The sequence below is a fragment of the Thalia democratica genome, chromosome 7, assembly GCF_965202585.1.
Source record: "Thalia democratica chromosome 7, ktThaDemo2.hap1.1, whole genome shotgun sequence".
In the NCBI taxonomy this organism is placed as follows: domain Eukaryota; kingdom Metazoa; phylum Chordata; class Thaliacea; order Salpida; family Salpidae; genus Thalia; species Thalia democratica.
The window spans coordinates 48,001,375-48,017,816 of record NC_139171.1 but is presented as its reverse complement, the minus strand read 5'-3'; the positions used below and the strand labels follow the sequence as shown (position 1 = coordinate 48,017,816).

Genomic DNA, 16,442 nt, shown 5'->3' with positions numbered 1-16,442 from the left:
TTTAACATCTTCTTATAACTTGTACGAGTAAAATCCTTTATAAAATATTTTTTAAATATGTTTTACTTGCTTTATTTTTTTTTTTTGATTATCATCATCAAAAAAATGAAATGATTTATACAAATTAAATGCCTTGATAAGCTGATTTTAAGATTAAATTCAAACAAAGGGTTTACCAAGATTATTCTATAAAGTTAGAGTTGGGTAGGCAACGTAAAGAGAAACAAATTGTATAAATTATTTTATTTTCTAACAATTTTTTCATAAAGCAAAGCCATTCTAAATGAAGTTTTACTAAATTTAGCTGTTTTTGTAACTCTACGTTAATTTGTCTGATTAGACGCTTGTTAGACGATCTAGGTTTGAAAAACGTTTATTTGAAACCTCTAGAGTCTAGATCTAGACTTACGCCTTTATAAAATACTGGAAATTGTCAACTAATACTGGAAATTGTCAACTATGTATTTACAGTAATTTAAATTTAGAAAAAAACTCTTTGAAATTAATGAAAAAAAAATAAAATTAAAATGGTATTAAAAAATTATTCTACTGTTCCTTCGTACACTTAGTCCTAAGACCAAGATTTTAAACGCACACTTTTTATCTTTAAATAAGCAATACAATACTTTTTTTAAAAACTTACATAGTTTTTTAAACAAAAGTGTTTGTATTATAAACTGTTTTAATACCTAATATGTAAGCTTGAAAAGTTAACTCATTGTTTTGGAAACTTTAAGTTTGCACATTTTTTAAAGATAATTTAATGTTATTTTTGGTTATACGTTGTAGTATACTAAACAAAACTATATAATTATAAAAATTAGTAAATTTAATTCTTGTAAGAAGTTTTAATTAAGAGACAAGCATAAAAGTTTTTGTTGACTTAATTTAATTTATAATTATTAGCTTGATAACCGTGAGGTTCTTCGTGCACCAGGAAACAAACATTTTGAGCGTTTTTTTTTTTCGTTCAATGAACTGTATACAACTGTATTAAAGTCAAAAAAGTTTGAACAAACTTTCAAGATATATAATTTTTGTGTAGGGCAATAAAAAGAAACTATTAATTCATCCGAAATGCACTATCCAAATGTCACCAATTTTTTCACTTGTAGCACAGTATTTATAAAAAAAACTAGAGTTAAGTGTACATTTAACTAGCCAAAATAATGGACAAATTGCTCATAACATCAAATGTATCTCTGTTTTAGCGTTTTTTTTTTTTAAAGTTGAAAAAAGAAGTTTTTAATTAACTTACCAACCATTCTGAAATTCTGATTGAGGCTGTAGAATGTACATATAGCTAGTCATTATCACTACCATATGGTGCTGTACGACTCGATAACCGAAAAGTTTTTTCGTACACCAGTTCCTTAGATTAAAATTTTTCATTTTTTTTTTATCGTTCTAAAAACTATATATATCTTGCAGACTCAAGCGATGGGAAAGCTGTACTAACAGTTAAGTTTTAAAATGTAAATGAAAGGACGAGAAATGATTAACACAGGACTAACAATTTAGTTTGATGATAACTAGACGATTTAAGTCTAGGCTATCATAGGGTAATCCTTGGTTTTAATTTTTGGTAAAAGCTATTAAAAAAGACAAACACATTGCATAAAATTTACAGACTATTGGGCACTGGCTGGTTTTGATATTAACGAATAAAAGTAAATATTTTACTATAAACAACCATTTATCAAGGGTATTTAGGCAAAGAAAAAGTTAATTGCAATAGAATTCTTGCGAGCCAATGCTCAAAACTATAGTTGATGAAAAAATAGTTTTGCTTTTTACAACTTAGTAACTTTTTAATAATTACGCAATCTATATTTAAACCAGTTCTTTAAGTTGTTGTAACTTGTTAGTGCTTTAATGATATCAGAACTTTTAATAATCAGTGATGAAAATGTTTTGAGAAACAACTACGAATTTAAAACTACAGTTACAGAAAAAATTTGAATGAATTGTCAGAAAGCCAAGACTTCTAAAAACATTTTGCAATAATTTTCATCATCATGCGACCGGAAAAAACATACTTATGACTTCCTAAACTTTAAGCTTTTGAAAATTTAAATAAACATTAATAATTTTTTATGAAAGTATATGATACTAAATTTCACAAAAAATATATATATTGCATGTAGAATAACTAATAATTTTTATTAATCTATTTCTTTTAACGTAAAAAATTCAACTTCTTTATTTTTATACAATTTTCAGAATAACTATTCTCAATGAATGAACAGTTATTTGTATGATGAAAATATAAAATTGAAAATTTTCAAAAAACACTTCATTTATTATCAATTCATTACTTATCATCAATATGCTCTTTGCTGATTTGTTTAAATCAGGGTTTCCAATTTTTTTTTTCAGAAGGCCCCCTTCAAAGAAGTTAAAAAAGCTATGGCCCTCTCCAACAAGTTAACTTAAAAAACTAACATTTAAAAAAAACCTAAAATTTTCTTTGCTTCTTCAGCAACTCTAGAATATCTAGTGTAATTTTTAAGTTATGACCTCATGACACCCTAATTATCTGTCATTTGGCCCACTTTGAAAAACCTTGGTTTCGATACAACCAACCAAAGTTCTTAAATCATATAAACTTTACACATTTTAACCATACTTATCTATTTGTTTAACTTTATAAAACTTAATTGTTTAAAAATTAACACAACTCTGTAGAACACTTACCACTTTCTTGAGTTGACTTAACATTAACAATTGCATCTCACAAATGCGGTCGATCTCGGCCGATTTGAAGATAACGTCGGTAAGCAACACTCTCAGAAATATTTTGCAATATTTGCTATTATCGGCGTACCAGAAATAACAAAGTTATAACTTCTTAAAATTTTAACTTTTAATTCAATAAAACACCTAACGAGTTTTAATAAAATCTAAATTCGTAAGTTTCACAAAGAGTTTATAAATTGAAAATAGAAAAACTAACAAATTATTTGGAAAATTTAACCTAAAAAAAATAATTATTAAAAGTTAACATAATATCTAACTTTTGTAAATTTTATGAAACTTTTAGATTCAAGGTTTTTCAAAAAAAACACAGTTTTTTCTTCCTGTATTCTCAAACAATCAGCAATTGTTTGTAGGATCAAATATAATGGTGAATGTTCCAAAATACTGGGCGCCCATAAACAGCCTTCTAGTTATTACGGCAGGCCACAAATGTTAGCAAACACAAAAGTTTTATAAAATTGTAATTCCCAAATGCAGTCGATGTTAGCCGACTTGAAAGTACCGTCGGAAAGCGATAATGCTTACTTCAGAAAACGCACGTAGTATAGAATATTTTGTGAACTTTATTCTTGTTTAATGTAGTAAATTAAACAATGGTTAGGTTCCAATTTAAGTTTAAACACACTTATTCACGATAACATTTTTTTCACTGTAAAGTATTTAGATGCTAAGGTTTATGTTATTCGTTTTGTTATTTACACATGAAATTGTAAATGTATTTAGCTTTCGTGTTGTAAGATTTACTAGAGCACTTATTTCTTGATTTTAAAACAAAATAGATACTGAAACAAAACCTGTTGTATTTTAGTATATTGAACACAATAAACAAACCAACGCTTAAAAGTATGGTCAAAGGACCTGATGTGTAAAAAGACCTTACGGTCATAGAGAGACACACCACTTATTTACCTTATGTACTTATTACAGCTATATTGAGTTATATAAAAACTTAGCCTTAAACAACTTGAAACATTAATAATCTACAAAAAAATTAGTGAGTGTAAATTTTAAGTTATTTCAAATAAACAAAAAACATAGCGTTCTTAAAAGACTAATTATTATATTTCATATAAAACTTCAGCACTTGGTGAGTTTTTAGTGACATCACAATCATTAAGAGTGACAAAAAAGTTCACAATACCACTTTTTACATGATGGAGGTTTTCTTGAATAATTTTTAGCTCCCCGCTGTCGGTTTTTTCGAATAACTTACCGTTCCATACCTAATAAATTATGATAGTAAATTTTTATATAAAAATCAAAAAAAAAAACACGATTGAGCTAATAAGTCAGTTTTTGACAGTTTTTTCTCAACATTTTTTAGCATTCAATAAGTTGGATTAAAAATTACGTTAATTACAATAACAAAAGTTTTGAAAATTTATCAAAATTAACCTAAATATTTACACAAAACTAATAAATAAAGAAATTTTAACTAACCGATACTGTTCGAATATTACAGTTGAAATTAAGTTCAATTATTCTTATAGTAATTCCTTTTTGAGGAACTCCCAAACTAATGGATCCATTTAGTTGCGACATCATTATTGGTAAACTAGTTTTTGACGCCAGTAATGGTACACTAGTTTTTGAAGTAGACTGTGAGCTGTTGAAGGTTGAAATTTAGGCATTTTAAATCTTCTTAAGATTTTTTTTTAAATTTTTATACAACTTGATATATTCTTTAAGCACTATTGAAGTTTTGTAAGAAAAGGTATTTATTAAAAGGTTTAATACAAACTATGAATAGATAATGGCTATACCTTGATCGATGAAAAACAATAGTCATTTTTATAGTTAAACTTTAAACATACAATCTATAAAAGATTAAAAATAACAATGAAGTATAAGAAATCGCACGTTTTAGTTGGAACGGTTGAAGTTGTCGGTTGTGGTGTCATGATCCGTGTAGATGCGTCATCGCAACCTACGTCACTTCCGGGTCGATTGTTCGAAGTCGTTCCGCCGCAGTGAACTTGCAAGTTTGACACGCGCATGCTCTGTGACGTAATAAAAACGGGAAAGGGTCAAATAGTTTGATAAACATCAATTTGTACTAATTTTTTTTTTCTTAATATCTCTTATTAAAAATTCAATTCTATTAGATCTGAACAAGATGTTTTCAAAATAAAGGTTTTTGTTAGCGTCTGTGCGTTGCCCATCCCTTCTAAAAATATATAAGTTTTGTACTTAAAAAAATATTTAAAATTAAAAAATTATTAATTTCTTAACTTGTAGTATTCTGTCTCTTTCAGTTTTATTTTTAGCAACAGTAACGTCGAAACAAGTTGAATAAATGTCATCAGCAGAAGTAAAAGCCCACGCCCACACAAAAGTGTATTCTCCTAAAACATGGACTGATTTTAGAAGTTTTTAATGTAAACAACTTCTATAGAGTTCTGTATTGATAATAAGTTACCATTGTTGACTAAATGTTTTCAAATTTATTTGTTATATAAATATATCTTATGAAGTTTTATAGGTAGCTAATAATCAGTGTTGAGATTTGGTACTAGATCACGTAGGGTGTTTTAAAGTTTTAAAAGATTATTGCGTATTGATACTTATAAAAGATATACTTAAAATACGTTTTTATATACGTTTTTCAAAATCAGAAACTTTTTTAGAATATTTTTGTAATTAACTATATAGTAAAAGTTTAAACAATTCATTTGTCTCTTTTTTAAACTTTAGGTACATTTGATTTAAACACTAAAAACAAAACAATAAACAGTAAATTATATGTTAGAAGTTTAAAGCTAAGTATTTTGATATACTTTTCACAAAGAAAAGAATATTTACCACTTAGCTACAAACTTTTATTTTTAAGTTGTTTAGGTTTTATTGCTTTGTATAAACTTAAAAGTTTTTTAAATTGCACAAAAGTATACCAGTTAAAGATATCAACCATACTTGGTTTCCAAGTTTGATAACCTCATGTTACTTTGAATGAAAATAAATGACAACTTAATTTACTTTGTGTTTTTTAAACAACTAAAGTAGTGTTTTTAACAATAAATTGATGTTTCAAAATTCAAATTTTCTAACCAGGCCATATTTTTTTCGGAATATTGAAGCTGTAACTTGCCATGGACTTGTCGGTGTCATGACAGAAGTTTGGTGCGTTCTGGTAGCCCGGTTTCGGGTACTCGTCAGGATTTTTGAGGGAATTCCCGAAAAGTGAAGCTCCGAGGTCAGCGACTTTCCTCTTGTACTCGTTCAAGGGCAGGTTCGAGTTATTTTTGTTTATTTTTGACCGGTAGATGGCGCTACCGTGGTCGGGTATCCACCTGACTGAACACGAGGTAGATCCGTGGTTCTGTGGAGAAAAAACATCTGAATAAACACTTAATATTTTTTGAGAAAAAATTGTATACATAAACGTTTAATGTTATTGTAGCTGTGAATTTTGTTTGTAAACATAATGTTAAGTACTTAACTGTTACTGTTTTTTTAAAATAAAATAAAATAGTTATGATACCTAGTGGTGTCGTTTAAAATTTTTTCTTAAAATTTGATAAAGTAGTAAATACTAGCTTAAGTAGAACTTTTTCAATGCAATAAGATATTATAATGTCAAAATGTTGAAAGCTGGGTGGTTTTTTAGAGGGTTTTTTATACTAAAGTATTTAGTCTCATAGTTGTGGTTTTATTGTGAAAACATAACTTGTGTACTAGTTGTTGGGTTTTATTTTACTGAAGTTACTTTTGAGTTTACCGATTATGACTTAATTTACTTTTTTACATACTATTTACCTACAATTGTTTACATGCTATTTAGTACTGATATACTTCAAAATATGTATTCCTTAAACTAAACAAGCAACGGATAGTAAGAGTTTGTAAAACTATTTAAGATTTTTAAACAATGTTACACTCAAAAAAATTGATCATCGATTAATATAAAAATGTGGAAAATATATAGTAAACATGTAAGAAGACATTAGTTATATTACTCTCATTATGAATTAGTTGAAATATTTAACCTTTATCTTTATAGTTAAAGTCTTGCAAGCTTTTTAAAGGTAATTTTGTTCGTTAAATTAATGCTTAAATTGTCGATTCTCAACTTTTGTTTTGAAAACAAGCAGTAACGCTCACTTTAACAGTCTACTAAGCAATTAAAAACTATAAACTTTCATGGGGTGAACAATTACAACTTGTTGTCCGGGAAAATAAACAGCTTTTGGATACTCTTCAGAGTAAGAGCCATCATTGTAATCAGTTTTGCAAGCTCTTCCTTCTTCTTCCGGCTTGTGATCGTACCCTGAGTGAAGAATACACTCGTTTTGTATTTTTTTATGCAAACGTGCTTTGTTTTACACACAAAAAAAATCTATTTAGTTTTGTATCAAGCCAGTTGAAGTTTCTTTTTTTAATGAAACTTAAGTATTTGATTTTGTTGTTGTAAACTCAAGTACAAGGATAAGTAAAACACTTTTCTTGCCTTTTGCAACTAGGGTACTAAGTTTAATTTTAAGTACTTATAAAGTTTCCGGATTTTTAAAGAAAGGTTAAGCAAAAATAGTAAATTTGATTTAAAAGGTCAAAAAGTACAATTTAACTAAGTTTGGTGTAATTTTAAGATTGTATGTTTTTAAGCGTTAATATAATAACAAAATGTAAAGTTGCATTCAACTTCTTATTTATTTTAGTTTTGTTGTTTGATTTACAATGCGTTTACATAAATTGTAACCGAATTTAACTACAATAAATACAAAAAACGCTAGGAATACTTTAACTTTTTTTGTTTTTTTTTAGAAGTTTGTTTTCAAAACTTAAAATTTTTTTTAATTAGTTTATAGCTACTTAATACAAACTATATTTTCGCTAAAAAATTAAAATTTGCTTTTCATTAAATTTAGAAAGAAAAAAAATCCGTCGTTTAAATTCGTATATAAAAAACGTCTTATATTAAATATTTGATAGTTTTAGTTAATTTGTGATATTCAGAATTTTTTAAAACTTAGGTAATATAAATTCAACCCAACGGTTATATTTATTGTAAAAGACTTAAAATGACTTTAACATTTCATTTTAATTCTTAAAAGAAAGTTAACAAATACTAAGTCTGTATAATTGGGTAAAAAAATAAAAAGTTAATTAAATACTAACACAATTTTTAGTAAGTCAGTCAATTTTTTTTACTGCCTTGTATAGAAAAAACATAAAAGTCATAAAAATAAAAACAAGTTATACAGTAATCTTCTTTTATTGTACCAACATATGTTTCTGTGTGTTAACGAATCAAAACACTTCAACTGAGTTTACAATGAAAAGAATAACTCCATTATAAATTAGTTATTCCTTCCATTGTAAACCCAGTTGAAGTGTGTGATTCGTTAACACACAGAAACATATGTTCGTACTATAAAGAAAGATTACTTTATAATTTGTTTTTGTTTATATTCCAGTGAACTTGTTTCACTAGGATCCTTTGTTAGCAAACGATTAAATCTATATTTTGAATAGTCAAAAGTCATAAAAGCTATTTGAAAGGAGAAAAACAAAACTGCTGGCTAAAAATAGCATTTTGTAACTCACCCCTGTCAAAACCAAAACTGTCTTTCCTGGCGTAAATCTGAGAATCTCTGGCAAAACCTCTGCATTTTTCGGGATTCCAAATTGCTCCGTTCTTTTCCGTGTAATCTACACATGCAAGCCAACTGTGGCTAGAAACTTTGAAAAAGTGAAAAATTAAAACGAAAATTTCATAAAATACTTTGCAGTTCATGATTGATTCTCGTAAAAAAAGTTAAACCTTTTCTGTATAAAGTTATAAACTATATACTAAAATAAAAAAAACTACTTTTGTTTGCTATTACTTTGTTGCGGTGATAATTTTTGCTGCCCATTGATTAGGAACAGCTCTACAGATTCATAATTTACAAAGTAAAGAGGCATAATTTATATATAGTATATAAGGCAATACAGTCTTCAGAAGAAAATCTGATAAATGTTACTTGTTTATTAAAAATACTAAAAAAAAAACTTATTTGATAATTATAACAACAGCCCGTTTTATTAAATCAAGCATGATGAGGAAACTATAACAAGGAAACTGTAAGAAAGTAACTATAAAAAGGAAAAGCGTCACTTACCATAACGTAGAAATAACACACTTTCGGTTTTTTGACTTAGATAAATTAAAATATGAACTGCTACAACATTATTTTTACATTTAAGATATATTTTACATAAATTAAAACTGTTAAACCTTTTACAAGAAAAACTTTTAGTATACTACTGAATGTTCTTAATTGCTATATATTAAAGGTTTTCACAGTGTTATTAGTATTTCGCAGGAAAAAATATATATTATATATAAATTACCTAGAAGACTATAAAAATCAAATAATAATTGATCGTAAAAACATATTTAAAAAAATATAAGTATACCTATGCTTAAATAACTTATATTAAACCAGTGTAACATGAAATAATTAGTGAAAATCTCCCATATATTTAAAAAAATGTTAAACTCAAAACCTCGATTTTTTTAATGATAAAAAAACTTATATGTTATGAGTTTATTTAACTATAAATTTTGCTTTTTATGACATAGCGAACTTTTTTTCTCTCTCTTTTTTTTTTGTAAAATGAGTTACCACAGTAAATTTTTACAAGTTGTTGTTTAGTATACGAAATAAAAGTATCTGAAGAAAAACTAACTATGCATTGACTAAAACTAAGTTATGGATACACTTAAATAAAACTTGGCTTTAAAACAAAAAAAAACTTATAATAAATTCTATTAACTATGTAATACTTTGTAATAACATAGTATGTATACTTGTATAAACTCATAAAAATGTTTTAGAAAACAGTCCAACTTGAACCATGTATATATTGGAGCTTCCTAAATATCATTCTAAACATTGCATTCTAATAAAAAAGAGAAACAACTTTTAAACCTTTTTGATTTAGATTTTATGATTAAAAAAAGTGCTAAAAAGTGTGTGTTTGTGTTACATATAAACATTTCTAAAATAAAGTTTGATAAATGTAACTAAAACTATTTAAGTTTAATTTAACTAAGCTACCTCGCCGTGCATTAACGATCAGTGACAAAAACAATTTGACAAATACCATAGATAAAAGTTTTTTTTATGTATTCAAAGCTAATAGTTTGTAATAATAGTTAGATTTGTAATTACTACCATTAAGTTTTTAACGCGAAAAAATTGTAATACAAACCTTTTAGATACATACCGTATTAGCTTAATTATTTATTTTATTCATTAATTACTCAAAAACTCAATATAAATGTATAAAACTCCAAAGTCATATCTAGTTCAAAATATGTAAACAGTTTAAATATAACCATTTGTTTTATTAACATAATATTTTAAATATCCTTCAAAAAGACCCAGGTAAATTGTTGCAAATAATTTGTAGAAATATTAAACAACTTTTTTTAAAAAACCTTTTTATGTATAACAGGGGTCGGCAAACTGAGACCCGTAAAGCAAAAGTCTGCATCCTGCAGAGTCAGCTGAAAAAATCTCGTTATAAAGTTATTTTGTGTTCAAAAAATGCATTTAGGCTCTTTTTTAATTGTATTTAGGCATTAGTATTTAAACAATTTTTTATCACATTTCGGTATTTTATTTCTTACTATGTCGCAGTGAACACTCGATAAATTTATTTAAAAACGAATGTTGTAAAGTGTTTTTCACTGTTTTCATAACGTACTTTCCAGTATTAAAAAAACAAACAGTTTTTTATTAAAAACTAAAATATTTTTATTTTTAGGAGTAAAACTTCGTTTAAATTAGTTTAAAATCAGCGCTTTTTCTTAAATGCGCGAGTTCTAAAAACCATCCGTCGCAGAAGGTTCTTATAAACTGTGGGAATTATCGTCAAGTCGTGGAGAATCAATCACTCAAGATATAAAGCTTTAGTTGTTATCGACGCATAAGTAACTAAGAGTTCGGAATTCACTACAATTGTTGGGCAGTAGGTAGTATAAATTCGAGAAAACTGTTAGTTTATTTTACGTACTTTTCACTCACGTGTTGTAGTTTTTGCATGCACTTATTTCTCTTCTTATTTTGTAAATAATTTCACAACTAAAAAAGAAATATATTTCAGCTTAACCCTATTTTAATTAAAATTATTGATGTCAAAAGTTCATAATAAGGATAAGAATAAACTTAAAAGATTGTCGTTACAACAAATAACGACTAGATCGAATAAGAAGAAAATGGAAACCAGGACAGATACGGCAGGTAACAACTAAAATCATTTTAAATAAGTACGGCCTGCAAAAGACTTTATTCTATACAGAGCAACTTATTTCAGAAAAATTGACCCAGGATTTGTAAAAGGCAGCCGACCCCTGCTATATATCTTTATTTTAACTTAACAAAAAATGTTGAACGTATTTTGATAAAACTACGTCATAATAGCTTTTTGATAAGCCTTTAAAAGTCGGAAAACTAAATTAATCCTTTTTTGTTTGTTTGTCAAGTCGAACAGAACAAAAAATGAAGCTTCTATTTTTGTTCTTATTCTGCCTGATCTTCCAATCGAGAGGACAAATGCGAGGGGGCGAGCCGGCTCACTTGGGACAGTTTCCGTTCGCGGTGCAGCTGCACAAGCCGCGAACGGCAATCAATCAAGGGTCGACGTGCCACTGCGGGGGCAGCATCATCTCGAAGCACTGGGTGCTGACCGCCGCCCACTGCGTCAGGGACGAAGAGGACAACGACTTGGCCGTGTTCGTGGTGGCCGGCGACATTTCGACGAAGCGGTTCGTGTGGACGTCGGAGTGGTACGGGAAGTACGGGAACAAGCACCAGGGCAGGGCCGGGTTCAACGTGGACCGAACAATTGTGCACCCGTTGTACGACGAGTACAAGAAGAGGGACTCGACCGACTACGATGCCGCCCTGCTGTTCTTCAAAACTTCAATATTGGAGAACGAGCACATTAAGCCTATAGAGATGCCAATTATGAAGCGCGACCGCATAATCCCGGCCAACGGCGACGAATGCACCTTGATGGGTTGGGGATTCACCGACGCCGAGAGTCAGGTCAACACCAATTTTTTTCTCAACCACGGCAAGCAGACGGTGACCAACGAGAACGACCGCTTTATCATGTTCTACGCCTACGACAGCTCGCTGAACCTCGAGATGTTTCACGGCGACTCGGGAAGTCCCCTGTTGTGCGAAGACTCGGATGGAAAAGTGAAGCAGTTTGGTTTTGCTGCTTCACGCATCGGCTTCGGCGGCGTCGAGTATCTGCGAGTGGACCCGTTCAGAAAGTGGATCAGAGAGAAGCAGTCCGAGGTGGAGAGAGAGTTCGGGATTAAGGAAGAAGGAGAAGAAGAAGAAGAAGAGAAGCCCGGGTTAATGGACAGGTTCTGGCGCTTTGTGGGCAAAAAAAGTGAATTTTAAAATTTAAGTTTTGAAAAATTCAAAAATTAGTATGTCTTTAAATAAATATGGTACAAATAGTTTTGTTTTCGTTTTGGTAAAATATGTGCACATCAATAATAATAATAATAATAATAATAATAATAATAATAATAATAATAATAATAATAATAATAATAATAATAATAATAATAATAATAATAATAATAATAATAATAATAATAATAATAATAATAATAATAATAATAATAATAATAATAATAATAATAATAATAATAGTAATAATCTTAGACTGACATTAAATATTTACTTAAAAGTTGATAAAACAAGATTGTAACGCTATCTGCCCTGCGTTGTGATAATAGTTAATAAATTTACAAAATAACTAGTTGTAAACACTGACAAGTTTAAATTTATTAAAGCACTATGACGGTTGCTTAACGACGAATTTTTAGTACAAAATGCTATTCTTGTTGTAGCAACGGTCAGTTTTATTGTTGATCTCTGGCTGATGACATATCTTTGGATTGGAACTCTGAGTGGATTGCAGTTGAGTGTTTAAACTTTTGTAAATTTGTTGCTTTAAAAGAAGTACCAAATTATAGATTAAACTTTGTTGCTTATTGAAGAAATTATTGAATTATTCTTTAGCTTTATCAACTTTTTGTATAATTTTACTTGAGTTAATACGTATTTTTTTAAATCACATTTGTTATTAAATATTGTTGATTAAACTGTGCTGTGTAAATTATAACCGGTTGTTTTTAGTTTAAGCTACTATTTAAGTGATTACTATACCATTAGAATGATTAAGACTAAGAGGGGCTTAAGACAAAAAAATAAGTTAACGGGTCTTGCAGATACTGAGCCATCAGTATCTGCTGACTTCAATGGCGACTCTGACTTGATATCGAACTCACAATCTCCCAGCAGTATTCAAGCGACCATAAACAGCGCTCATGAAACAGAAGTAAGCGCGCAGACTAGGGAAAACAATGAAATTGTAGATTTTAATGCTTTAGATGAAGTTGACTTAGACGTTGAGGATTTAGCTCACTTATTAGAGCAAGCTAAGGTTTTAGAGAAAAAAAATAAACTAAAAAATGAACTAAAAGCAATTTATAGAAGATTAGATACCAATAAGACCATAAATGACAGCGGCCTCACCCTTAACAATCACACCTCGCACGCTTTAGGTGAAATGTCAACACAAATAAGTTTCAAGAAAAAAACTCTTGAAAATTGTAAGCTTTTTCAAAAAATTGATGCCGTACGCGATCCGGCTGTGGAGTTACGTTTTTTTGAAGACCGGTGTACGGCTTATGGTATAACATCTGAAATGGAGAAGTTTGAAATTCTCCAGAGAATTTGGCCCCGTTCAGATATAATTGACTTCGTTGAAACACATGACGAAGACAGAACGTATAGCAGTCTTGTTAACTTTTTACAAGGCAAAGGAAGCAAATTGCCTCGTATATTAGGTGCAAGTCCATCATGGCCAGAGCCAGTTCAATTCCAGGACTTGTTTTTGGCAGCTAAGCAATGGGCAAAGTCTAAAGAGGAAGACAGAATTAAATACTTTATGCACAGACATGCCCCTAATAATTTAAAAAACAAAATAAAGGAATGTTTTGGGCTTGAATATAATGAGTTTATTAGGCGCACGGAATTTATATGCGACATTGAAGAACAGAGGGTCTTTGAAAATGCTAAAAACTTTTCATACGAACCTCAGCGATTTAAGCACAATAAGAGATACTCTTACAAACAAAAACGGCATGAGAACATTCCACAAAAAAGGGAACATTTCCGCAGTAATGAACACAATCGTAGTCAGAGGTATTTCGAGGAAGGGTATAACAAGCGCACGAATTACGAACAGAACGCGCTTTGTCACAAACATGCTAACTTGGGATATAGTGCAGACTATTGTGCTGCAGTCGCAGCTTGTCCTATGTCTCCGTTAGAGCAACAACACCACCAAAAAAACGAGCTCCCGTCCTACACACAGTAAGAGGAGTTGAGGATGGGGTCAGAAAACCTCTTACAAAGATGGTTGAAGCTTCTCATTGTTTGTCATGCCATTTAGTTCCAACCAACGTGACAAGTAAATCCACTAAAAAGCAGTCAAAAGTATCTAAGCAGAAAATTTTTGTTCCCAGAAAACCTATAGCCTTTAGATTAACTGGTCAAGTCAAGTGGTTTCATGTTCGCAAAGGCTATGGTTTCATCCATAATGAAGAGTTAAAAAGTGATATTTTTATCCATTATAGTGCCATAATCAAAAATAACCCTAGAAAATTAATGAAATCAGTTACAAAAGGGGAGGTAGTTGAATTTGATGTTGTCATGGGTAGTAAAAACTTACCAGAGGCTGCTAATGTTACAGGTCCAAACAATAAACCAGTTCGAGGTTCACGGTATGCTAAAGATAAGAGACACATCTATAACAAAAGTTTCAAATTGCAGCAACCGCCTCTACGAAATAGTTACATGTACTACAGCTGCAACAAATTAAGCAATCAGCAGCAGCGAAATAGGAGACCAAATAGTTACAGAAGGTATTACAATTCCGATTTGAGCCTACAACTTACAAGGAAGGATCTTAGAAGCTTCAAGCAAAGCTTCAGTTATAACAAGTATCGAGATTCTTCGTCAGAAAGAAGTGAATCTGGCTACGAGTCAGAAAAAAGTATGATTTTTCAGAACAATTCAGGACTAGGGAACGTGAAAGCTTTTGTTCCAAGGGTCGCATCGTGTAGGGAGATCGATAGCTACAATAGGGAACTAAAAAGTCCCCATAAGTTATGCCGAAGCATCTAGCTCAGATGAATTCTAAGCGTTCATTCTTTTTTTTTTACTGCTTTTAAGCGTTTATGTATATTTAGGGGTAGTGAATGGAAAACAACTGGTTATAATTTTATTTTCTTTCTATTTATTTCTTTGGTAACTAGTTTATTTAATGATTTATTAGTAGTTGATTTTTGTTTTAGTTGTTGCAATTAAAATATTATTTTTGGTTAAAATACCTGTACAAATTTAATAAAGTTTTTCTCTCCTTTTTATTTTATTTTTCTTTTTTTTAAATCTTCAAAATTGGTTAATTTTTTTTTAATTTGGTACTAAAAAAAGCTGACATGTCATGGATTCGTGACATTTTTGAAATCACCAGCAGTGTCTAGAGAAGTGTGACGAGTTGCAGGCGGGCAACCTGTTTCAGCTGCAAGAGAAAAGAAGCAGTTTAATGAGTTACGTCAGTAGTTGTTTAGCAAACCAGTATGTGTGATTTTTCTTTCCTGTCTACTCATGACCTTGATGCTTATCATTGGAGCCTGGCCAAGAATGCGAAAAAAGGGTAAAAAGAAAGGAAAATGTAACGCTATCTGCCCTGCGTTGTGATAATAGTTAATAAATTTACAAAATAACTAGTTGTAAACACTGACAAGTTTAAATTTATTAAAGCACTATGACGTTTGCTTAACGACGAATTTTTAGTACAAAATGCTATTCTTGTTGTAGCAACGGTCAGTTTTATTGTTGATCTCTGGCTGATGACATATCTTTGGATTGGAACTCTGAGTGGATTGCAGTTGAGTGTTTAAACTTTTGTAAATTTGTTGCTTTAAAAGAAGTACCAAATTATAGATTAAACTTTGTTGCTTATTGAAGAAATTATTGAATTATTCTTTAGCTTTATCAACTTTTTGTATAATTTTACTTGAGTTAATACGTATTTTTTTAAATCACATTTGTTATTAAATATTGTTGATTAAACTGTGCTGTGTAAATTATAACCGGTTGTTTTTAGTTTAAGCTACTATTTAAGTGATTACTATACCATTAGAATGATTAAGACTAAGAGGGACTTAAGACAAAAAAATAAGTTAACGGGTCTTGCAGATACTGAGCCATCAGTATCTGCTGACTTCAAGATGCATTCTGATTCATTCAAAATAAATTTTTGAAAAACGTAAAAGTTAACATACAGATAGGTAAAACAAATGAAAAAGTTATTAATATTTGGGTGTTATATAATGTATAGTAATCTTAAATTTACATAAAATGTAGAAACGTTATTAACTAAGCTGTCAAAACAATTATTTATTTTATATAAAACTTTTAAAATTAAAAATAGTTATTAGTAAAGCACTTTGATGATATCAATTAAAAGTTTTATAACAAACATTAAAAGCTCTCAAGTTATATAGATATAAGGAGACAAATTGTTAAAAATTTTTTGACACATTCTAAACATAGATTAATGTTTTGCCCTACGAAACATTGTTTTCTGTTTAGAAT

The 16,442-nt window shown here is 29.5% G+C and overlaps 2 protein-coding genes across 2 annotated transcripts; one reads left to right on the top strand and one right to left on the bottom strand.

Moving 5' to 3' along the window:
• Nucleotides 1-3,760: 3,760 nt before the first annotated feature.
• LOC145840750 (uncharacterized) lies at nucleotides 3,761-8,882 on the bottom strand. Its single transcript, XM_082948078.1, has 7 exons — nucleotides 8,305-8,882; nucleotides 6,897-7,027; nucleotides 5,809-6,079; nucleotides 4,993-5,105; nucleotides 4,621-4,760; nucleotides 4,201-4,366; nucleotides 3,761-3,983 (listed from the first exon to the last, which is right to left on the bottom strand). Exons 1-7 carry the CDS (start codon nucleotides 8,492-8,494, stop codon nucleotides 3,819-3,821), a joined length of 1,176 nt encoding a protein of 391 aa, XP_082804204.1. The 5' UTR covers nucleotides 8,495-8,882; the 3' UTR covers nucleotides 3,761-3,818.
• Nucleotides 8,883-11,249: 2,367 nt separating this feature from the next.
• On the top strand, nucleotides 11,250-12,164 carry LOC145841496 (trypsin-7-like). Its single transcript, XM_082948855.1, has one exon. The coding sequence runs from the start codon at nucleotides 11,250-11,252 to the stop codon at nucleotides 12,162-12,164; it is 915 nt and encodes a 304-aa protein (XP_082804981.1).
• The last annotated feature ends 4,278 nt before the right edge of the window (nucleotides 12,165-16,442 follow it).

What these genes read in the sequence shown, in the direction of transcription:
- LOC145840750 (XM_082948078.1), bottom strand. Translation starts at nt 8,494, where the DNA reads ATGAACTGCAAAGTATTTTATGAAATTTTCGTTTTAATTTTTCACTTT. An exon ending in CAGTTTTGGTTTTGACAGGG is followed by an intron (nt 7,028 to 8,304) that starts GTGAGTTACAAA and finishes TTCTTCACTCAG; the next exon opens with GGTACGATCACAAGCCGGAA. An exon ending in AAAGAGACAGAATACTACAA is followed by an intron (nt 4,761 to 4,992) that starts GTTAAGAAATTA and finishes ATTACGTCACAG; the next exon opens with AGCATGCGCGTGTCAAACTT.
- LOC145841496 (XM_082948855.1), top strand. Translation starts at nt 11,250, where the DNA reads ATGAAGCTTCTATTTTTGTTCTTATTCTGCCTGATCTTCCAATCGAGA.